The following is a 25,910-nucleotide window of genomic DNA, read 5'->3' on the forward strand; positions in this document are numbered from 1 at the left end:
TGTTTGCCCCATGGTGCTGCCCTAAATGCACTCTTTCCCTAGAAGTCAGACAAAGAGATAATTGAGAATTTTCCATATGCAATTAATAAAAAAAAAAAAAAAAAAAGAGAGAGAGAGATGAAGAGGAACAAAAGCTCTTTGTAGTTCACCAGACAAGGAGATGGCTTGTATCAGCCAAGGATCTTGCTTTTTTTCCCATCTTACCAGAAATCCAATGGCTTTTTGAAACAGAGGATCACTAACCTGACCCTGAGAAAAAGGTGAGAGCTTGCTTGCTCTACAAAAAGTCACCTTTGACTGAAAGCCAGGTCTGACTTTTTGGTCTACTTTCACATTTTTAAATCCAGGGAAATATTATAGCGCCTCACCTAACAGGCTCATGGCCAACAAAATTGTGAATTTAGCCAGCTGTAGAGTGTTGTGGTGGCTCTAGTATGCTTTCCTCTGAAGGTTTGCGTATATTGATAACCATACATAAGTTGTTTAAGTGATAAAATTACACAAGCCTACGGCTCTGAATACAATTAGGAGGAATATATAGCTTCAGTGAGAAAATATAAATTCTTGTGAGTTGTCGACAGAAGAGTTGAGAAAGACTGTATCAAGGCTTCGTCAGAAACATGGGAGCCTTAGAATTTTATATACTTTAAAACTTAAGCTAAGTTCTGCTCCTGAGAAATTTTTAGATTCCTAGAAATAAGAAGAAAAGTCATTTGTAACATATATCAGCATGATGGCACAAGATGTAGGTTTGAACAACCAGCATAGTAAAACATCCAAAAATAAGGAGAAATTCTCTGTACCATGTTTTCTTAGTCAGATGAAAGAATTGTTAGCGAAAAAATAAAATGAGATTCCTTTAAAGTTCCTCAATATGATATGCTGGTTTTATTGTTTACATTTCATGTTCCTGCTTTTTCAGAATGCATAGAGTTACCATGCTGTTCATGTGAAAAACACCTTGCTTATCTGAACACAATGAATAAAGTGTTTGAGTTATAAAACTACAATCTTTTAAAACCATAAATATAAAATGGAAACATGTTGCCATATACTTATTTGATGCAGAGACACAGTGCCAAAAGCTTGTCACACAGTATCATGATTCTGTCATTTTTAGCCTGAGGCTGGCTGATTTTTCATGAGTGCTTGTGCTTTATTGTGCTTTTTGCTCTTTTTTAGCTTTAGACAGTTTTAGCAGTGTAAATTTGTTTTCAAAAGGCTTGTATTCTCTCCTGAATAACTAAAGACGCTTTGAAGAAGTTGCATAAAAATGCATAGTCCATTATCAAATATGATTGGCTGCTTTAAGGGAATGTGCTTACAAAAATAATCCAAAGCAGACCATTTTGATTATAAAACAAATTGACAGGTTTGGTTTTAAATATCCAGTATTGAATAGTACATTGGTTTTGTCCTGCCATTTTTGTTGGTTTAGGTGCTAAATTATGTTAGAAGAATATCCCCAAACAAAATGCTTTCTGTCAAATACATTAGTATTTTCAGACAGCTTTCCTAAATACAGTGAGTTTTGACTTAAATATGAAACATTTCAAACATAATTTCGGGCTCTGTCTGTTACAGAATTAACACAATTTCTGTTTAATAATGTATAGAGTGAAATAGCTGAATGAACTAAATCGTATTTACAACACACAATTTTTAGTACACCCAGTCTTGGAAGTAATATCAAATTTTCTCTTTACTGATAATGAAATTAATTTAAAAGTTTATGAGTGTGAAAAAGTTACTGGCATTTTAAAAAATAGGTTCCAAATCAACAGAAATTAACATGCTTAACAAATGAATCTGCTTTAGCAAAGGGATTGGACTAGATGATCTCTAGAAGTCTCTTCCAATTCCTATTATTCTATGATACTAAGAAAAAAAAGTTTTATTACCTTAAATTTGACATTGGATTTTATGTCTTGGGCTTCTGAGATAGGAAATAACAGTGGATGGAGTCCATCTATCTAGCTTCTGGCAGAACTGGACGATAAGTCTCTAATATGTACTACATTCACAAACTGCAACCCAAAGTTCTTTGCACAACTACATAATTCATCATCTGCTTCACAAAGAAATCTATTAAGAATTCCCTGTATTTGCTCAGAAATGCATGAACTACCTTTACCATAAATCAGGTAAAACTTTACCTCCATCTATCAAGAAGTTCAGTTCATTTTAGTCATGTTCTTGTCTACAATGAAGGCTATAATACCTACCTTATTCTTTAGGAAGTTAATTACTAGTGCACTCAAGAGAAATTAGGAAATATAAATTCTGGAGACTGGAACCCATAACTTAACCATGCCACTGAAACAGAAGACATGGAAAAATTGAAGTATATTAGATCTACTCTTTTTGTTAAAGCTGATTGGTGTATATCCCAGAATGGACTGGGCATTGGATAGAAGGACAAGAGGATGTCTCATTTCCAGTCTTTGTTTCCACTATCTGCATTTTGTCTTAGATTCTACCTACAGAGATAAAATTATTCCCATTAAAGCAAGGGATCAAGTTTGATCTCTCATTTGGAATAATTTCTTGTCATAAGAACATTCCATAATGTGTATGTTTTTTTTTGTTTTTTTTTTCTTAAGAGCTTCCAGGCAGCTGGTTATTTTGTGATTAGTTTCTACCTTACCAGTAAGTAACATAAACTAGACTTTTCCTTTCTCCTTCACATGTCACACTTTCCTGAGAAACTACTGATGTTTATGTGAAAGGATGGGATGCTGCTGCTGTAATTAATATGTCTCTACTGACTGCCAAGTTACTGTCTCTAAAAGACAGAGACCAATAAATATTTAAAAGTGATTTAAAGTTTGTGCATATAGTACCTGTTTTGTAGAAATCTTCATTGCTGAAATAGCAGTGGGTTCCTAGGGGAAAAGAAGAATAGTTAAAATACAAAATGAGTTCTATAAACATAATAATTCTGTTTGAATACTATTTGCCCAAGCTAGAAACTCTGAAATTAAACTAGAAACTCCTTAGTAATAGTGCAAGAAGCTTTTTGAACCCTGGAATTCCCATTATTAAATCACCCAAATGGGTTACTAAGAAGTCCATTAATTTTACTTATCTGTAGATAAGGCAGATATCAAACCCACATTTACTTTCTTACATGAGAGACTGTAGGAAATATTTAAAAGAATAAGTATGTTTAGACATATGTTACACCTTTTAGGCCCAGGTGGTGAAATGGATTCTAATCCTGAGAGTAAAAGTGGCATGATTTGGTTATGAACCATGCAAGTCAATTCTGAGCTTTATTCCATGTAAACATCTACTGTTGATCTCATGCATCATACTCTTGATTACATACATTAATAAAGTCCTTATTAAGCTTTTATACTTGTGTAGCTTCAAACTTGCTTATCATGAGAGAATTTGGTATAGGTCAGCGGATGTTAAACATGTGGACTTGCCTTTACAAATGGGTTAATAGTCCTTATATTAGAAAGCATCAATTAAGTGTAACATTGAATGGAAATTTAATTCATTAGATTGTTTGCTCAGTCGTTCAGAGAAATACTGCAGAAATGGTGTTGAAATAGTCACTTGTTATCAATGTAACAGATATGGATGACTCTCAGTTTAGTGGAACTATAAATCAAGAACATTGCATTTTGCATACTGAGGTTTAAGGATCAAATACATTGTTCATGATGCATGTGAACTCTTTAGTAACTCAAGAAAACATACATTTGCTTAAAGTATATGTAAAATCTGTTGCAAATTCCCTAATGAAAGATTCATATCTTATGCATACAAATTCTGCTTATTCCATTGAAGTACATCAATGCTGTCTCTAAGGCTAAGGCATACGCCAAAGGAGCTTTCAAGTAAATCAGAACAACAAAATCATTTGTGTAACACATAGATATACACGTAAAATACCAGATTTGAATCTGCTGTTAACTATTATCCTTCTGTAAAGCCCTTCTGAAATAAAACTTTCACTCCATATATTTTCTTTCTTTCACTTTTATATTTCTCCGATCTCCTTTAATGTGGCACTTCTACTTGATTTAGGAAGAGACTCATACATTATCAACAATTGCCAAATTACCCTGCATTAATGTAATGACTTTTGCGCGTATGAAAAAGAAAAAAAGCTGGGAGCCACAAATTACTTGTCTCATTTTCTCCTCATAGTTTCCACTTTATTTTTATGTTTTCAAAAAAGGAAAAAAGAAACCCAAAACAATCCACATTTCTGCCCACAAAAAGACCATGAACTGCAGAAACAGATACCCCCATTTTTCAGTGGTATCTTGCACTGGTTTCTGTGTTAGAAAGAGTAAAGACAAGATTACCCATAAGAAAAGTAAAGGGGAAAAAAAAAAAGATATATAATCTCTATTTAAGTATGTTGTGTCTCTTCAGAAATGAAAAATAAAGGGATGGCAACCGAGTATAATGAGGATATGGTGGCTGGGCCCTTCTGTCAGGTTTTGAGCATGGCCCTTGTCAGCACTCTTCAAGTGAGACCATGCAATGTGAGGCTCTCTCAGCACACAAGCATCATCTTCATGCTGTCAGATTAACCTCAACCTTCCAGCTAGGCATCAACTCCCAAAAAAATCCTGAGGCCTGAAATGGTGCCATAAAACAGAACTGACAAAAGGAATAACATGGGGAATCTAAATGATTCGTTGTTGTGTACAAAACATGAGACATTCCTGGGTTCTGTCTGGAAAGTGTTTGAAAGGTTTATTTGGTCTTAAAATTTAGGCTGTTCAAAAAAGAAAAAACAGATGAGATTCGTGTTCACAAAAGGTACTAAAGATTAAGAGATGTTTATGGTGTCTTATGCCAAATGATGAAAATGAGACCCTATAGTCGCCTTTGAAAATATAAACATTTTCTTTGTTTCTCAGATTATTAGGCACAAGAAATCTGTCCAGATCACTGCTTTTTCTAAAGTATCTTCCTAATTACATTATGTCAATAATGTGGATAGTGTTAAGAGTTGATGTGACTATAAAATTTATGTATTGCGTATCTCTGTGGGAGAAAACAGACAGACAATATTCCCAGACTCACACAGATACATATTTCACCATGCCATGGTGATAGCTCTAAGATTCAGAGATACTAATTTACTTTTCAAACCAGAAAACAAGGGCCCAGAATGCCATTTCTTTTATCATTAACCACCAGCTAGCACTGAAAGTTTCAAGGTTTATTTTGACTAGTGTCTGGGTCTGCAAATGACAAGCTAATTAGAGGAGTATGCCAAGCTATTCCTTGGCTAGACTGCAAGAAGTTTAGTTTGCAGCTGTCCATGGAGAAATCTATAACCTGACACTTGAAATTTAGCTGCACTTACCCGAAAGACCGTCATTTCTTCCAGCAAGACTTCCTCTAATTCATGCCAAGTCTCCTTAGGAATTGAAACCACTTTAAGAACTGTTCCAATATCTTGAATAGGGAAAAAAAAAGTTTTCAGGTGCTTAAGAGGCATATTTCAGTTTCAGAGCAGCCAGAGTTTCTTGTTGTGTGTAATTATTTCACAAATAAAGATTGTGAAGCTACATATCCCTGAGCATTCATTCAAAATACCAACTGCTTCTTAAAAGAATCTAGAAAAACTCTGAATTTAGTAGGACATTTCACTGAAGTTTTTCAGTTATTGAAATGCAACAAAGATAGATACTACTATAGTTATTAAAGAATGAAAAGGATTGAAATTCTGTTTAAGTGACAGTATGAAGTGACAGATGTTTCAGCCATTTAATTGAGGAAGGAAATGCACTAAATTAACCCAGGCATGTTTTATTATCTATTTTGAGCATGATGTTTGTCATTTTTAAAATGCATGTGAAGATGCTGTCAGAAGGCTCGGTATGGTTATAAAAACATCTGGACAAATGTTGTTAGACAGATGAAGCTGTTAGATGTCTTAAGTACATGCGATCCTCCCCATGTCAAACAAAGTATCTAAGATATATAAGCCCCTAAAGGCATCTGTATTTCTCTGTGTGTTAGATAACTGATCCTCTCTGAGGGGTAAAAATACAATAGAATTTGTGCCTTCTGTTTAGAAATAGGTGTGTGCCAGCTTTTTAATACTATATCCATTTACATTCTTGGAGTTTTGCAATTGGTTGTAACAAGAACAAGGGCAAAGTCTGACATTCCAGAGCTACAGTCTTTAGTTTTGTGAAAATGATTGAGACTTAAGATCACTTCTGTTTTACAGCTGCTGCATCTGTGATTTGTTTATTTTAACAGAATTTTCAGTGAACAACAAAAAAAAGAATCTTTTCTAGGCTGGTACACATCACTGCAGACTCTCTGAAATGGAAACACTCTGTATACCACTTTTCTTTTTAACCAGCCAAGTGTAGTGCCATGTAAATACATCGTAGGAATAACAATTATGTCTGAGGATTTTTCACATTGCACATTCCTTAGCAGTAATAGTTTAGGAAAATAGAAGGCATTTTAAATTGATAAGATTCTTAAAAGAACAGAACTAGAAAGGTCAGCATTCTCAAAACAAGAATTAACCATTGGTTACACAAAATCAAAAACATATTTCATAAGTATATATTTCTCTGTTGAAACTAGAAGTTGAAACTTTACCACTTCTGTAATGAAAATAAGCATAAAAATGAAACAGATAGATTACACAGGTTGAAAATATTTTTATAAGGTGACTAACTTAAAAGTTCATGGAATCACAAAATCATTACAGTTGGAAAAGACCATTAAGATCATCAAGTCCAACCACTAACCTCACAGTGTCAAGCCCATCACTAAACCATATACCTCAGTACTTCATCTACATGTCTTTTCAATATCTCTAAGGATCATGACTCTATCACTTCCCTGGGCAGCCTGTTCCAGTGCTTAATAACCGTCTCAGTGAAAAAGTTTTTCCTAATGTCCAATCTAAACTTTCCCTTGCACAACTTGAACCCATTTCCTTGTGTTCTATCATTCATTACTAGAGAGAGGAGAGTAATTTGATGAGAGAATTCTTATACTTAAAATTCTTTATGTGAATTTGGTTTAAATATTCTAGAAATACTAGAATATCCTGTAAAACTGAGATTTTAATTCTTTTATTTGCTCCACTTTAAGCAGATGTTGATTTCTAAGAATATATTTTTGAAATTTTGAAAGTGATTCCCCCCCCCCAAATATGTAAATCACTGTTCTCTTTCATTAGTCAAATATTCACAGATTCTTTTTTTAAAAAGAAAAAAATAGTTCTTTCTTAAAACAACAACAAACCAAAGCCCAACTTTCTTTTTAGGCAGTTACATGTACAAACTAAGCTAGTAAAATACACTACATAAGTTGTTTTGAAAGTGGTTTTTGTTATGGTTACTGCTACTAATTGAAGGTATTTAACTCAAGAAATATTGAGAACAACACAGAACAAATGCAATATAAACTTTAAAACAAGAAAAAGAAATCCACATTTCTACAACATCGTAATTCAGAACAGCAGAAAATTTAACATTACTTTTATTTGTAATTTAATGGATGAGTTAATGACCTCAATTATCCTTATAACTTGATGACTGTGGTTTTGAGGAAAATACATGGTATGGGTAAATAAGAGAACTCTGATCTAATAAATACAGCAGTGTAGCTATATGTCATGATTGTATTCTGTGTTGGACTGTGACTGTCCTCATGATCCATCAGATGCCATATTCTAGAAATAAATGGGGATTTTTGATAACAGAGCATAGGGGAAACTATGAAGTCTGAGTGGGCTTTAAGCAGACATGAGTTCTCCACTCAATGTTATCTCAAAAGAGGTCCGATTTTTAAGTGGATCTTGCAACAGTTGCAGTTCCTTGATGCTCGAGGAAGCTTCTGAGGTCAAAGATACATTGTGTTAATCACTATGGCGACTCTGGTCAGGCCACAGGTATCAAAGTGTGGCTTTATCTGAGTCCCACATCAAGTTTTACAGAGTAGTATTTCAAACAATTTCACACAAGTGGAATCAGGCTTCTCCTTTAGGATCTATAGGCTCTACTCAGTAAGATAAGATTACTATTATTAATTTGCTTTACTGACAGATGTACTTTAACTGGGCCAAACAATCTCAAACATCAGACACTTAGGATATGCACTGAGGACATATCTTAAATCCTGTTTTTTTCTGATATCATTTCAAGCATGTCGATATGATTTTATTTTCATTGTCAAACACACTGGTACAATCACAGTGGGAAAGAAAATACTCAGCTAAAGATTTCACCCACAGGAAAGGAAAATGTGACCATGCTGGAAGGCTATTAAATATGTTATGTTCAATTATCATCAGTCATTCAATGAAAAGGAAAAGAAGGCATTTCTTCAACATAGTGACATTGAGCAGCATGTGGGAATAATGTAGATTGCTGCAACAGCAGCTGGAAAATACAGAGAAATGTATCTAATCTGATGGGACAGACTGGCACAGAAAAATCCAGTCATAATCCCAAGAGCTTAATTCTGGCTTTGTCATAGGTTCAGATCAGATGGGAAAATGGACTGTGATTGTAGTCCCTAATCTGGTCCCTAGTTTGTTCTTTGTTTGGGGAAGATGTAATATGTGCTGATTGTGTATCTGTTTCTGGTTCCTTTGACCAGCCGTCTCAGTGCAGCTTTCAGGCATAAGCAGGCAGGGCCTCAGTTCTGCCTCTTTTCCTTTACCCTTGTGTGGAAGATGTCCTTTCCTCACTCTGAAAATGCAATAAGGAGAGAGCTCAGAGAAGCACAGAGAATCTTTTGTGTCCCAGCTCCAAGCACAGGTGGTGTAATGCCTATTCTTATCCCATGAGGGTATAACTTCCTGCTGGAGAAATAACAGTAGCTATGGACAAAAGTAATATTTCAAGAAATAACAATATTCTTCACTTACAAAGTTGGTGTTTTAATTCTGAAATCTCTTTTGGCAAGTAAAAGTAATAATCTTTCAATACTTCTCTTACAGTTCTTGGGCACAACTATCAGCAATGTTGGATAGGATCCAAAGCACTTTCCACACACCTGAATATTAACAGTTTAGGAAGCTGAGTGCCAGAATTTCCAACTCAAAGGGAAGAATTAGATATCATTGAGGCTCTTTCAGAGAGAGACTTTGCCTAACTAATTTAGATAAGTATCATTATACATAATGATACTTATCTGAAAGCTACAGTTCAGGTTTAAGCAAGTCTTCCTGTACTGTCTGAAAACAGACAGGAACTTCTGCATAACAATTCATCTTACTCTAATAGAGGTCTTGAAGAAAGTACAATGAAGGTCTCTCTGGAAGTACTTATCTTTCCCAGTTGTAGGGGCCAAGATATCTTTCTTAGATTGAATGCCAAATTTTGGTGAGATAAATACCACCTCTTGTGTTCAAGATGTAGACATAAATCAGATCCTTATGTTTGTTCAGCATCATACTCTGGAAGCTGAAGGGCTTGTTCATTCACACCTCTGTCAAGGGGAGTACTGCCATAATTTTTTTTCTGGGTTGAATCAGGTCATAGAAGACTTGTTGAAAGGCACAAAACACTGTCGGTTGTAGATGGCATTGAAATCTATAATTTGTGATGGAAAATATATGTGTTGTTTGAAATCATATGAAACTACTTTTCAACATTTTATGTAAGAACATATTGTAGCACTGGTATCTAATAACTCAGTTCACAGCTTTAAAGAGCTGGAATGCTTTCTGCAGAGCTGCATTTCGTCCAGTAAGTGTTCTGAATTGCTATGCATGCACCATGTCTCATATACAAAACTTCAACAGCCCTCAGTTTGCTCATAACATATTTCAGGCACCAGCATCAAAGAGACTTTGAGATTTATTGCTTTGGATATTTGACCCCAGGTTTAAAGCATCAAAATTGTACTTAAAGCAAATAAAAATTTGGGATATTATAAGAAAGATAATCAGACAGATATCTTTTGGTACAAATCTGAAAAGAAACAGTGAGGCTTTGGTTTGATTTGTTTTGACTTCATGATGCCAATATCTAATTACTAGGAATTATGTTCAATAGAAGTTTAAAACACTTTTACTCAACATAACTGGAACACCAGTCAATTAATGGGATCTCTTCCAAACGTGAAGGAGATCCACTAACTGCTAATCAGCATTGTTCTGATTAGGCAAATAAGGATCAGCTAATTTCTGGCCACTGTCACTTCTTATTGTTACGTTTCTGGAAAGGATGTCTTTTCTGATGCATTTTTCCACTTTTGATAAAATGCCCAAATTGTATGATTCTGCAAATGCTTTGGAAATGCTATCAAGTTTCTATTTGCATAAAAATTCTTCTTAAAACACTTTGCATGTGCCAGATATCTTAAATGAAACAATATACTCCTCTGGCTAAAGAGCTAGGCATCTTAAGGCAATATTTGAAATGCACTCAAGACATTTCCCATACCTGGATGCTTGTCTCATTCGCTTTAGTACTTCTCATGCTGTACTTCAAAATGGGAACCTCAAAACCTGCATTTTAATACTAAATTATAATTAATGAGACAAGTTATTACTAATGAAATTCCCTAATAACAGTAGTTGAAAAGAAAGTGGTTTGATCTTAATCCACTTGGCAAAGCTCCTAAAGAATTAGGCTATGCAGGCCATTGCCTGAACCTGTTGCAATGAATGTATGTAACAAAGATCTCCCCACATACAGAGTTTTGAGTCTTGTCCCAGATTTTCACAGGTATATACTGTTCTGTCAGTATTCAGAGTGTGAAATTTAATCTGATCTATGCCTCTGATCTGTTTAGTCTGGAGGAGATTGAGGGGAGATCTTATTAACATTTATAAATATCTAAAGGGTGGATGTCAGGAGGTTGGGACATCCCTTTTTTCTATAGTAGATAGTAACAGGACAAGGGGTAATGGGATGAAGCTGGAACACAAAAAGTTCCACTTAAACATAAGAAAAAACTATTTCACTGTGAGGGTGATGGAGCAGTGGAACAGTGGAACAGGCTGTCCAGAGGGGTTGTGGAGTCTCCTTCCTTGCAGGTCTTCAAGACCCACCTGGACATGTTCCTATGCGACCTTATCTAGGTGACCCTGCTTCTGCACGGAGGTTGGACTAGACATTCTCTAAAGGTCCCTTCCAACCCCTACCATCCTATGATTCCATAATGTCTGGAGAGGCACTCAATGGTAGATTCAAGACTTCTTACCTGTGCCAATGAACATCACATCGTACTGGCCATCTTCTGCATCTACTCGATCTACTACTATCTGTGTGAACTGGTAATCCACATCTGTTTTGATCATGATAGGACGGTTGTTGATAGGAAATACCGGGTTGTACATGGCTGGATGACTTCTTGCAAATGTTATCACTTCATCAGGAAGGTCCTTGGTGGAATCAAAGCCTCCAAATGTTTTACTGGGACACTGGAAACAAAAAAAGAAAATGTTTAACATTTTGTTATCACTGGAAACATATTATAAACTCATTTCAGTATGATCATCCCAACTAGTGTAGTCTTTAATTAAACATGATGGGTGATCTAAGTGTTTCATTGCAGACAACGAAAGTTAATTATGTCACTAAGAGTCTAATTTTTTTTCATTTTGGATGTACATCAAAATGGTTTAGAGAATGATCCTCATATTTTTTCTTATTACTATGCAGTGTAAAAGGATTTTTAGTCTTTTATTGATTAATATTAATTGACAGAAGTAAGAAATTATTAATTACCTAAAATCATTCAATATGAGACAAGCAATTTCATTATTTGGTTATGTATATCATGTGTGAGCTGATCTAGGTGGACTTGCTTTGGCAGGAGGGTTGGCCTAGATGATCTCTAAAGGTCCCTTCCAATCCCTACCATTCTATGATTCTATGAGTCTATACAATAGACAAATTAATTAATTATGGTACTATTTTAGTTTCAAAGTATCATCTTCAGAAATTGACTGGAAATCAATTCTTCTCCAAGGAACTCTATCTCAAATGCTGGGACAATTCCCTGTTCTACTGACTTTTCAAACTCCTGCTTGTTTCAACAAGTCTGTGTCATCCATGTACTCCCAATAATATGGATAGCTAAATAACACGTTACACTAAATCAAATCAAATGAGTTATGGCCTAAGTGTATCTCTTTTCTCTCTATTGATTCTAAAAAAAGCTTTCTATGAGTGTTGCTAATGATACTGTCCATGTGAATAGCTAGATGAGACGAGCCTCACAAAAGAATTGAAGTGACTCCTCACTGTGGTGTACTTCACAGTAACAGAAAAATCAACGTCCCCTTGGGATTAATCTGGTCCCCATGAAGTAATACATTAAAAAGTCCCTTTGCTATCTAATACAGTCAGAGTTAAGACAGATATTTTTGCCTCAAATCTGTGAAAAGCAGAGAATTGTCTGCTCAAGTTTCTCCCAATGTGAGCAAAAGGTAGAGGCTGAAAAGAAAAGCAGAGGTAAAACCATGGCTTTTGTATCCACAAGAATATCCCTTCTGTTTCACCTACTGCATGTTCTAATGGGGTGAATTGAGGACTGTGGCTAATCACTGACATTTTCCCTCATCTCTGTTGTAGAACTGTTTTGAAGTCAGTTGCCACTTTAACATAAGGATTAATAGCATGTTAGTAATGTTGAATGAAGAAAATAAGCCACAATGGCATTAAATCGTCAGTTCAAAGTTCTTTGGCAAAGAACTTGGGTGCCACACTCCTAATTCATTCAGATATGTCTGAAACCTGTTGACGATAATTATGTTTGCGGCATTTGAACCTCAAATATAAACAGCTGGTGTTAAAATGTCCTACATAATTTGACCTTTATATCCACACACAGAGTATCTTCCAATTAATTTTAAAACCTAGAGGACAATATCTTATTAACCAAGAATCCAGACCTTGCAGGATGCTCAGCAGAAGAAATCAATTGTCTTTGTTGTCACCTTGATCTAAATTATTAATAATTCATCAGAAATTAAATTAAAAAATCAATGTTGTCAAGAGTAGTTGTTACACTCAGCAAAGATATGTTTACAGTATGGACATAAAAAGTGTAAATTGTCTCTTTTTGAGTACATTTATTAATAAGCAAATTCCTGCATTGTGTTCCATTATATGGTATAGAAGGGAGGAAGGGGAGAATATTTGATTAATGCATGTGGAGCAGAATAAGCAGAAAGCAAGTTAGTTGTGTCAACATTTTTCAGCCTTTTCATCGTTACATGTTCTTGGTCCCTTGTACAGAAATATTACAAAGAGAACATCAGATAGGTTTTTTATAATCTCTGGCCAAAACATTATCTGTCTCAAAAATCATGTTGAAAACTCTATGTTTCAATTTTAAGCTTGCTTTACATCTTCACTGGTGTTTCAATTACAGGTCAATATTACTTGCTCTGATTAATTATACAATATATGTAAAGAGTTTTAAGTATTAAAATCATAACACAATAAATAAATAAATATTGTTAATTGCAGCTGGGCAAGCACTGAAAAGAACAGTAAATGAATATATGATTCATTTCCATTTTAGTAAATGAGTTTAATCTGTGTTTCAATTGCTTGAATACTTTCTGACTCATTTTCTAACACAGGGTTTTACTTGCAGCAATGATGACCAAGATAATTTATGCAGAAAAAAATAAAAGTAGAATTAGTGTCAAAATTCTGTGTGCTTAGATAAGACTCCTAATCCTGACAGCTAGATTACTCTTTGGATCCCCTGCTTTTCTGAAAATAAAAAAAATGACAATAACTTTTGTGTCTTTACATTTGAAAATTTGAAGTGCGTTACCTGGACTAGTTTGTGGTTCGCATTCATCCCACTCTACTTTAGGAAACGGACTGAGGTGAAAAGCAAACTGTCATTGCTATAATTGTCTCCTTTTCCAATGGAGTGAAATGGGCACCATAAGTAGCATATCACAGTACAAATTACATGAAAATGAACTCATTTAAAGTCAAAGATTAATAAGAAGAGAAGAGAAGAGAAGAGAAGAGAAGAGAAGAGAAGAGAAGAGAAGAGAAGAGAAGAGAAGAGAAGAGAAGAGAAGAGAAGAGAAGAGCTATCCTGAGGAGGAAAGTCCTGTCATGTTCAGTTATGTTATGGTCATAAAACCAGGCAACACAAAAAAGACATTGTCTTTGAGGCTAATGACAGGATTGCACTTTATATTAATTAGCAGGTCTAGGTCAAGCCAATTGGCAGAGTGCTTCACCAGCACTCATGGTTGTATACATGATCAATCCCATAAGCAAAGAAATACAGTATTTTCAGTTGCCAAAAATAATCATGAATATAAATATCTTGAAAAAAGTTTGGAGAAATATCTTAGATTCAACTAGATTTAAAAACCTCTTGCATTTAACATCCACTTCCATTTGTTGGTCCCCAGAATGCTATGTCAGGGATTTTGATCAGTCAGGAGGCAACTAGGCTGACTCCTAACTGGCCTATTAAGGAATCCAACAGAATAAATTCCTATTAAGGAATCCAACAGAATAAATCAATAGCTACATTGAAGAATAGAAGAAAAAGTGCTTTGGTCATAACTGAAGATAGACAGTATCATGAAGCAGGGGAAACTTGAGCTCTGTAGCTGAATTCTTGGAAAGTCAGATATAAATTCAGGATGAAGATATATAAAAATTCTCTCTCCTCTCTCAAATATTGTTAAGAGGTAAAGAAAAAAAAATCTATAGATCTTAAAGGAAATAACCTGGTAATTTGTTAAATGTGAAGCTGATGTAGAATTATATACCAAGTTTTCTGACTTTTCAAAAGAACCATTAACTTTCTTTTTATTCATGCTGGACAAATCACCAGATGTTCAAGAAGTTTACTGGCACCTCACCTATTAAATTCCTCAGGTAATTCAGCATTGTTTAACTGCAGTGAGATCTCTAACTTAATGACTGTAAGAAGATCAGGTTTTGTTTCTCCCTCCCTTTTCCCATTTCTTGGAAAAGGGAGTCAAATCTGACATCTAAAGGAACTTCAAAAACCTTTCTTCTTTGCTCTCAACAGATCTTCAAAGCTATTGAAAACACATCCAAATTTATCACTTCAGAAGTAAAAAACTTCTTTTCAGACAATTTTATCTGACTAATACAGTAGAATTATTTTAGCAAGTATGAGGGGTAAAAAACATTTTTAAAGTGGTAGCCACCAGAATTAGTCATTGGCAGTGGGCTAGGAGAGACTAACCTCAGAGTTGGCCCAAGTCACAGTTTAATTAACATTATTTACAGTGGCGTGTCCTCTAGTACTACTTGATGCAACTGCAGGGCTATAGAGAGTTGGGTAATTTGGGATCACATTCACCCTTAGGTGAGAAAAATGTTTACAAAGAAATCTGAACATCTTTTCACTTTCTTTGTGAAACTTAGTATGTTATAGAGATGTTTTAAGGGTAAAACCCATTCTCAGAAGGTAGTCAGAAAAAAAAAAAAAAAGTATGTGTAACTTAACTGTTTTTCCCTACTTTGGAAAAAGACCTAGTGGCTTAGGTGACTCAGATACTTAGTGGCTGGATTTTGAGCCCCTGCTTTTCTGCTTGTTCTTAGTAATATGACCAAGTTATTCTTCTCCCACATGGATCTCAGTTCAAGACCCTCAGACACAAGTCTTGTAGTAACCCACAGGCTCTGAGGCAGGCAGAGCTGTGTTTCTGGTCTCAAGGGTAAATATTTAAGTTGTGCATTCAGAATCTCTAGAGAGTTGCATCTGGATCTCTGCTGAGCCACTGTGCAGCAGTCAGATCTTTCTGTAATTTTATATAATACTATCTGGGGTTTTTTAGAAAGTTTAATCAATACTGGAATTGGGAATATTAATAAAAAGAGTAAAGAACACTAACTTAAGTCTGTCAGACTGAAAGAACAACAATAGCTCCAAAAGAAATAACAAAAAAAAAATCTACTCATTCATATTTTTCACAGGGATATAAAACAATACAACTTAAAAAAATCCACTCTGACATATCAGTATTCACCATAGTAATTAAAAAAATAATATTCAGGATCAAAAGAGAAGTGAAACATCTCCTATGCTGCAGAACTTGTATTTAAATTCAGGAAAAATTTGAAATTACTTTAGCAGTCATAGTGAGGGAGTGAGGAGTGCTGAGGAATTTGGCAGTCAGGGGGCTGCTGTTTTCTTTTACTTAGGAAGTAATTTTCATTAGGCTGAGCATACATATTGTCAAACTTTGCAGATTAGTTAAAAGATCAAGTTTGAAAGAAGAATTTCAAAATATATCAGAAAAAAGTAAAAAATCTGATGATTTAGAAGAAATTACTAGCTATTCCTAGTTTGTTTTGTGCCTTATATTTAAGTAGACTTTAAAAAAGAATATTCTAGACAGATATATTATTCACATTTATATGTTTGTACGTATACATGTGTACACATACATTCAATCTTCAGCAATGATATTTCAGAACTCATATGGTCCAAGTTGGTTCACAATACCTAAGGAGCTCTCCGAGTTTATGCATTTTTCAAAAGTGTTCCATCTTCTTAGACTACTGGTAATTTCAGAGGCAGATAAATATTTCTAGAATGTGTTGACATCAGGTGGGAGTTGTATATATAGATGTCTTATATACAGTCATATTTTAGTCATTCATGATCTTGAAACAGAAAAACAGGTAGGAGCACAGATTTTTAAAAACACCAGTGGAAGGTAGAAGTTAGTTACTCCATTATCCATTGCAGAAATATCTGTCTTACTGTACTACATTTAATGTTGAGAACAATTGAAAGTTTCTTAACAGTCAGGCAGATGCTCTGTTTTCTGTTCCTTCTCACCAAGAAAGGGTCAGCCAATATTTGGAACAAAGACAAATTCCAAGGAAAGGATAATGCAGAGTGATTTATTAAGCATTTGACTTTCAGTAAAGTTCTCCAGCCATTGCTCAAACTTCTGCTGAAGTTGTTAATATGAATGCCAAAATTAAAACTCAAATGAAGTTGCTATTGCAGTTTCATACTTTACAAGAAAATCAATACATTTTGGATCTGGAGGAATTTTTAGCTTTTTTTTCTGCCACCTTGTCCTTGTCATCTTTTCAGTTTCTTTCCTGGTCTCAGCTCAAGGACCATGTAATGTGTGAAAATATTTTCTGCAATTTTCTCCTTTTAGATTATTATATTTCTTAGGGTACTTACAGTTCCTGGCCGTGGATATGGCACACGCCCTTGGTACGGAACCCACTGATAGTTTGGACCATCTCGGTGGGCATAGGGACCAAGAAATACCCTCCTGACATCAGTCATGCTGTACATACACACTGCTGACCCCTTGAAGATATTACTAAAAATGAGGCGAGAAGAAATCAAGTCAGACTCTTTAAGTTATCAGTTGGTTTAATAGAGTGGAAGAGCTATGGGAATAGCAGCTTGTTGCTTTCTAATTTATTGCATGTGCTGATTATCAAAACTCTGACATGCTCTCAGAGCAATCCTAACTCACCTCCTGTGAAAGTTCAGCATAACTGATACGATCTCTCAGATATTTTCCTAAGCAGATGGCTGCTATTCCACTATTTAAAACATATTGTCCCCAGAAGGCTAAAGCCCCAATTTTAGTAAACTTCAACAGGCCTGTCCCTAGAGGACTATTCAATTCTTTCCTACACTTCACATTTTTTCTATTTTTTTTAGTAGTCTCTTCCGTCTTTTGGGCAGCACACACGCAAATGTCAGTGTTGTTTCTTACCTTGAGATTTCTCACAGAAGACATTAAGGACTTGTAAATCTCCCTTTTCTATGCCTGATTATCTCTAGAAACATTCTTTCTGTTTTTTGAAACTAAAATTTTTGTCCTTCACAGATAAAGGTGGCAATGTAACTAGCACTACAAACCTTCCTCAGGCCAAAGCTACAAGTATTATGTTGTTCTTCATGCAATCACAATGAAAACGAAACAGTCAAGTCAGCATTATATGTGATTCAATAACAGAACTTTTTGAAAGACTGTTAAACTTTCCAGATTTCAGTAATATTTTTTAATAATGTCTCCTTGAGTAGCCAATTTCTCTCATCACAAATTTTCTATTTTACCCTGCCCCAAAACAAGTATATTTATGCTTGTATTATTTTTCTAGATCTGTGTGGGAAGGACTACAAATCCTGATCCCCACTACAAAACTCCAATCCAACAGCAAGGGCAGCTTAAGAAGCTGATAGACTTTGTGATTTCTAGTTTCAGAGTGATGATATACTCTGGTTATAAGAAATGAAACCTAATTCATTACCTCTTACTGCCACTGACTTTTCAGTTCAAAGGTTAAGAAAATTTTGCATTTCTTAAAAACATTTTTAACAAAGAGACCTCTTTAAAACAAGCAGACACTCAAGCATCCATGCAAGTAAAATGATATGTTGGATACCTGGAAGTTGTAAACACTCCATAGACTATTGGATTTTTAGGGTCTTTTGAGTTCATTAGAAACACATCCTCTGTAACAATAACAAGAGATGCGAAAGAAAAGTAAGTTAATTCCATATAGATAATACCAGAAAATATTTCTGTTTCAAAACCATTTCTGCCACTTACGTAGTTCATCAAAGTGTGTGTCAATGCCATTGGGTCCTGGCACAGAACAAATCAGACGTGCTTTGAGGAACGTTGTCCATTTATTAACAAGACTCCTGTGTCCACCAAAGTCATTCTAATAACAAAAGTATTTTGTGTTAATATCCAGGAACAGTCTTTGTTTGAAGTATCAACACAGTACAGAGAAAATACAGTAAATAACATAGCTTTCTGCTATTTGCAGTAAGTAGAGAATTCACTTTCTACGTACAGAAGCATTATTATATTGTCAAAGACACTAATTCTGAATTGTTTTTATTTTTCATTTTATTGCAATATATTTCATTGTAGCACATCATTTGAAAAATAAAATGAAAGAAAACCAAATCTACTTGTAATACATTCGTAACACTGGAGAAAGACAGACAGGAAGAATACTTTACTCAAGAGCTCCCAGGCTGCCATGTCCTGGTAAATCTGAAGGAGTTTATTATTCTTAATTGGGTAGTGACAAAATAGAAATGCGAGTTGCAAGCGAACAAAGTAGATAAAAAAGAGCAGTGGGGTCAGTTGTATAGCTGCAAAACTGATGAATAAAGTGCTTCAAGGACTCTATACTTATGGGATAATTGGTTTTCAAGCAGCTACCTCTGGATTTGAGGAGAGAATTTGAAATTTTGTTTGTGATTTCACAGTTGCCAAAGCCACAACACTTATTAATGTAAGTTCATTTAAAAAAAATATTTTTACAAGTCTGTCAGAATAATATTTGGACTTCTATCAGTGTGGATGAATGATTCAATCTGCAGTCATTAGGAGTCTTCTGAATGGTTGCCTATTTCTACAGCTGAGCTTAAACAACTGTTTGTTAAGTCTTCCTTTGCCTCTGTTTTACAGATTTTCACTAATGTGGGAATGAAAGTGTATGACCATTCCTTTAAAAAGTAAATTCTTCAAATTTTTTTGGCCTACCTGGAAGTATCACATTTTGTCTGAGATTCTATTTAGCAGACACACTCTAAGCCTCAGAAGCTGCCGATGACTTTTTAAACAAACTATCGTAGCTTGTAAAGCTTCTCCAGAGACGAACTGAATAATATATCTTATGTGTGTTGTTCCCTAACTTATTCTTCACTTGGGATGATCTACAGTTTAGTACAATTCCAGTAATACTAAGTAGTTAACAGGCAAGAACATGCAGTTTCTAAAATCATTCACAAAGTGTGAGTGTATTTAATATTGTGTGAAGAACAATTTACCTTGCAGATCTGCCCTATTCTGGCATGAGTGGCTTTTCCAGTGTGCTCTCCATCAATTGCATTTTCACGGAAGAAGAAATAAATCTTGTCATCTTCTGGATTGTCGCTTTCTGGTATCAGATGAGCACTAACAAATCTAGGATCTGAGAAGACAAAGCCATTGTGCATGTTACTACTTCAGAAATTAAATCATTTGCAATCCTTACATAAATGAATTGTGATTTTGCTTTCCAAGAATCAATCTTTGCATTAAATGGCAAATATATCTATGTTTGGAACATCATCACCCAATAACACGTGACAAGTATTTACATTCCTCTTATCTTTAATACACAGAGGTGTTTGTTACAGATATTTAATGAACAGTTTAACTTAATTATTGGAGCAATTAAACATTAATGAAATCTCTTTACAAACTGTTGTGTAATATTACAGCATGGCATCTGAGTTCCATGAATTCATCACTGACATTTTACTTGTTTCTTTGGATGTTTTCACTTTGGTCAGTAATCTTTCTGTATGTGTTGAAAATAAAATAAGACAGTTATTGATACAAATGTAATATTCCTAACTTTAGCAATAACATAAGAATACATGAAGTATTTTAAATCTAGAAAAGTATTACTATGTTACTGTAAAAAAATGAGTTAAAAATACAGTTTTGAGTGATATTTTTTTGCTTACACACTATGGTATTCAAATGCCGACATTTTTTGTCTCCTTTTCAGGATAGAAATGCATTTGGGAATGTCTATTCAAGATGTTTGTTTTGTTTTTTAAAAGAATTTTGTTTTTTCATAGAAAAACTTTTATTTCTTGACACTTAGAATTACAATATCATTTAGTGATAACATGTAAAAAAAATGAAAATACATAAAATGCAGGCATATTGATCAGTTATGTAAAAATGATGAAAGGAAGTTTTGGGAGAGAATTTTATAGAAATCATTACAGTAAATTCATACCAGTGGTGAATCTGGCCCATCACTGTATTTTACAGAGATACTTCAGCTGTTATCTTTCACTATATTTGGAAAAAAAGGAGGCATATCCAACAGATTTACCAATCTGTTTTATGGTCATTTTACATCCTTCTGGGATAATTAACTGTGAACTATATTTAACTACTCACAGTTCTGTTTCTATGTGAAATTGTAAGCTATTTTAGTTTCATGCATTAGCATCTTCTCAGTGTATGTTTATTGCTACATAGTCACAGAAATGATGAACTTTATTTTGACAGTTTGTACTAGCTGTCCTGTGAAATTCGTTGCCTTATTAAGGATGGAAGTGTTTATAAGCAAAATATTTTAATATATTTTTAATATGCATGTATGCATTTAAAGGTTACTATTCTATGAAGACATACTGCATAATTAATTGTGTGTATATATATTCTCATGTACTCTGTGTGTATATACATATGTATCTATATACTCTAATGTACTCTGTATATATTTAAATATATAAATATACATACATATAGAGAGAGATATATACACAGAGTACTGGAGAACAACCATACTGGCTTAGAACAAGGTTTACATAGATCAATATATTGACCTCAACACTGTCCAGGAGTAATTACCTATCTGGGACAAAGAAAGGATGTGGACAGTATAAATTACACTCTCAGAATAATCTCCCTTTCTCCAACTATTTTCAGCATAGATGATTCCCTGAACTGGGTTGCTCTCTTTGTACTTGGTAACTTTCAATAGATTTTTCATCCAGTTATCTGTTTAGACTCTTCTTGAACCCATGCAAATTTGCAGCATGCACAGTGCTCTTTTGAAATTTGTTCCTCACTTACACAGTCTAATGAAATGATACATACTTCTTATTTTGTGTTTTGAACATTAATTTTACTAACTTCATTTCATACCTCTTAATCCCTGTATTGGTACTTCCCAGTTTTTAAGATGTAGATGAACTGTGTTCTTATACAAGGGCTGTAGCAACACTCCTTGTTGAAATTTCTGTTCTTTTTCTATTAATTCCTAACATTCAATATGGGTTTGACAGTTCCTAAGCATTTATCTGACTTTTTCATGCAATTTTACGTGTCATAAACCCAGAATCTCACTCTTCATCGGTAAAGCTCAGTCCACAGCCCATCATTTTGTATGTGAAGACAGGCATGTTTTCCTTATGTTTTCCCCATAGTTTATCACTGCATCATTCATCAAGAATAATTTAATCTGTCATTTTATTGCTTAGCTACCCAGTTGCATAAGATTCTTTTGTAATTCTTCACAGTTTTCCTTTGTCTCACTATTCTGAATAACTTAGTATCATGAAAATTTTTCTCATCCTGCTGCTCTACTTCTTTTTCAGGTTATTTATGAACAGGTTGAACAACACAGGCTACAAAACACCTATAAATCTATGTGGAATTGTGTCTATTACCTACTGTCTATTAAAATACATATTTTTGGTCATCTAGAAACATCAAATATCTGTAAACTTCTTAAGGTCTTTACCCCAAACCCCAGTAACTGCAGCTACTAAGTTTGCTTCCTTCCTTTTTAGCATGTATTTAATAGCTTTTAAGTAACACTGACACAAGGCCTGAGATAAATAATATCTAGACTATATTGTACCATAGTAAATATCGTTATTTTATATACTATCTGCAAGGGCTTTGAATGCAACTTGTGTCACAAGGAACAAGGTTACATCTATATCACAGTCTGTGGGAGGATACATCAGAGAAAGAGGATATCCATTAGGAGACACTGGTCTGGGCTACTGGATCTGGAGAACATCTTGTCTGAATACATTGTTTTTACAGACTTGAGGTCTTAATGAAAAGGATAAAAAAATAACTCAACCAAAACCTAAATACATTCCCAAATGGTTGAATGATTTGTTTCTAGTGCAATGGGTTTTGTAAATCACAAGATATCAAATTCTTAAATAAATCATTATATTATCAAGCATCAAAGACCTAACTTTACATTGGCCTATGAAGATACTGTGGGGAGTCCCATTTGACTCAATAGTATTGCTGATATAGTACGGGTTATATAAACTCGCCCTCTGTTAGCATGTTATTCTTTTCTTTCGCTCTCATAATTTTGCAAGTGAAAGTAGAAACAGTAAGGGAATCTAGTATTAAAGCATGAATGACACAAGACTGATAGAAAAATAGTTTAATAAATTGAAAACATATATCTCAAATAATTCTGTCAAAGTGATAGCAGAGGTGAGTGGTATAAGAAAGGTAGATAGAACTAATGTCATAGCCAGAGTGCATATGAATACACTTTGTATACATTTCTCATCTGGGGTGAATTCAGATTTCTGATTAATGATTAACAATCCTAACCATATTGCTGAAAATAAAGCAATGACACAGCCTTGTGTTAGAACACATCCATCATACATCATGGAACAGTTTTGTTGAATAACACTAGTGTTTTCTGATGAGCAAACCTCAGACTATTTCACTACCTGGTTAAATCAATGTTTCAGTCAATAAAAGAGTGGTTCTCCATGTTATAGGACCCTTACTCTTGTTACATGGTGGTGTTTGTTTTTTCCCCCCTCTTCCTTATAACAGATCTATGTGACGAAGTAAAGAAAGAAAGAGCAGTCCACAAGTGTCCTGTTGCATATAGGAGTAGATTCGTTTCTGTTCCAAATGAATCTAATGACCATAAAAACAATATTATGATTATGTGTGTGAAGAGATTGAGAAAAATGTGGCTGATAATTCTGTAGGTTACAAAGCTAAGAAGTGGGTGATGTGAACTAGTGATCTGTAGTGTGTTCTTTATTGTTTCATTAGCAGAGGAGCTGTTTGACTTGCCTGAGGCTTGATGCACACTTGCATCTAACTCCAGGGCTTCAGACCATGTTTACAACTAACTGTTTAGGGTCATGATGAATCAATCAGCCAGATGGCCAGCAGTCACGCAACACAGCACTCTCCATGGACTATGTAGCATTTTTTTATTGCTCTGCTTGAGGAAGGGAAGGGAGATTTGTCCACAGATGAGGGACTTTTCCTCGACTTTCCTAATTGCTCACCCATGCAGCAGAATAAAGAATGTCATCCATGAATGTGTATGTTCAAATATTGAGACTGCCCTGCCTTACCCTGCAAAATTAAACAGGTTCGGTATCACGGGGTCCCCATGGGAAGTTTAAACTAATTCAGTCAGGGTTGACCTATTTCATATATTCAACACAGCCACAAAAGAAGTGCTGGAATGAACTTCAAGCAAGTTTTACTGAATGGAAAGTGGGACTGCAATCCAAACCCACTGGTGACAATTGTAAATGTAGTTGCACTACAGATAATGTGGATACACTAATTTCTGTGTATGAATTGTTGGATATTCTGTGACCCTAAAGCTGTCTCCAAACTGTGAAACACTCCAAAATGCTGTTACAACAGTTCAACATTCTCATGCTTAAAAGCAGCCTTCCGTTGGCTAAAAGTCGAGAAAGCATATTTTGGGAAAATGAATTTAAGAACTAATTTGACAGAAAATATTTTGCAACGATTCATTTCTTTAAAAAAAACCCACAAGCAGACAATGTGGAGGAGTGCTTTAAAAAACAGCATACATCAAACAAACATGTCTGAAACATGTTTAAGCATGATCAAAGGAGAAATAAAGCCACAGCATAAACATGATCAAAATAAAATTACAGCTAAAACCACTTCTCTGATCTTGCAGCCAACGTGAGCAAGCTAAAAATAAAAACTTAGATTTTTATTTAAAACAATCAGCCTTGACAAGCAAATTATAAAAGCACACACCTTTCTCAGTCTCCTTTTCCAGTTGCATTGGCTGTGGGGCTATTTCTCAGCTCCCACATGACACCTTTCTAGTGCCACATTTTCTGTGCCCTCCTGCAATTACCAGCTCTGCAGACATTTCATTGGCAGCAGCCCATTAAACTGTCCTTCATGAGAAATCTGGCTCTTTATGAAAACGACACCTTGGTCCAGCTGTCTGTATGATTTATATGCCATTGTTTGCTTAGTTAAGTAATGGAAACATGTTTTGCTTGTCTCAGCACTTCAGGTTGAGAAACAGCTAAGAAAAATTGATCTTGCATTTGTTCTTTTAAAAATGTTGCTCTTTAGCAGAAACAAATGCACACACCCCACTCCCCCAATAGCAAGAAACAATAAAAGTCAGAAATTGGATTTCTAACTGAATTATATTAGCATTTTAATGAAGATCTATAAACTTGAAGGCACAGAAATTACCTTTAGCTGTCAAGATTGAGTAAGCTGAAGGAACAGAAGCTGGGGTCATCTCTTCATCACTTGACAGGAGCCAAAGGGCAGTTCTCTCAGGAAATGTTTTGTAAAGAGTTTGAACTGGATGCCCCTATTATTGTATATTTACGGTCAAAATGACTAATTTATCAGTTCACAGAAGGAAAACTCTAGGAAATGAGGGAAATTTTACGCTCAGTAAAACTACAATTGCTATAATTTAATGAAAAGTACTGGAGGGTGACTGGGGCCCTGAGGAGAGGAATATGACTAGGGAAGCTGAAATTAAAAATTTAACAACAAAAATAGACAGCTACTCAGGACTTCATAAATACATACAGTGCTTGTCCACTGAGACCCAGCACAGAGAAGCAAGCACTGTTCTCAGAAAATTGGAACTTGAAATCACAGCGTGCTCCACTACCCAAAGAGAAGAGGGCTTGCAGCACTAGTCACAAATGTGCACAGCAGACCCGTCTGCTACGGGCATGCTCAGCGAGGTCACCAGAGGACAAAGCTTTTAATATATGGTGATGAGAGAGCTAAGTTGGTTAGTGGTTTTACACGCTTGAACACAGTTTGCAAAACACCAAAGCTTTTAGCAGTGTTCTTCCAAAGTCCCTTCATTTTAATTCTTCAATTTTCACATTCCTTTGTTGCCAGTGACTGAGGAAAACACAGCAAAACTCACACTTCCAGTGATGTTCCTCAAAAACAGGGATGACATCTGACATCCTGAGGGTGAGAATGGGCTCTGTATAAGGGACAATCTGTGGCTATTACAGACCTAATATAAGTCTGACTTGCTGTCAAATGCTGACATCAAAGGTAGTACCAGTGACAGACCACAGAGATGTGATTTAATGACACTGCTTTCAAAACCATGGGTAAGTGGAGGTGG

General features: G+C 35.0%; 1 protein-coding gene across 2 annotated transcripts in view; it reads right to left on the bottom strand.

Moving 5' to 3' along the window:
• SEMA3A (semaphorin 3A) overlaps window positions 1–25,910 on the bottom strand; it is a 173,231-nt gene that overhangs the window by 19,322 nt on the left and 127,999 nt on the right. For both annotated transcript variants that reach the window (XM_062019752.1, XM_062019743.1), the window contains 7 exons: window positions 19,768–19,910; window positions 18,530–18,644; window positions 18,363–18,432; window positions 17,140–17,284; window positions 11,170–11,389; window positions 5,342–5,433; window positions 2,844–2,885 (listed from right to left, as the gene is read on the bottom strand). In XM_062019752.1, the coding sequence (XP_061875736.1) occupies window positions 2,844–2,885; window positions 5,342–5,433; window positions 11,170–11,389; window positions 17,140–17,284; window positions 18,363–18,432; window positions 18,530–18,644; window positions 19,768–19,910 (827 nt within the window). The remainder of the gene's footprint in view (window positions 1–2,843; window positions 2,886–5,341; window positions 5,434–11,169; window positions 11,390–17,139; window positions 17,285–18,362; window positions 18,433–18,529; window positions 18,645–19,767; window positions 19,911–25,910) is intronic.

This window comes from Colius striatus, chromosome 1 (genome assembly GCF_028858725.1).
Source record: "Colius striatus isolate bColStr4 chromosome 1, bColStr4.1.hap1, whole genome shotgun sequence".
NCBI lineage: Eukaryota > Metazoa > Chordata > Aves > Coliiformes > Coliidae > Colius > Colius striatus.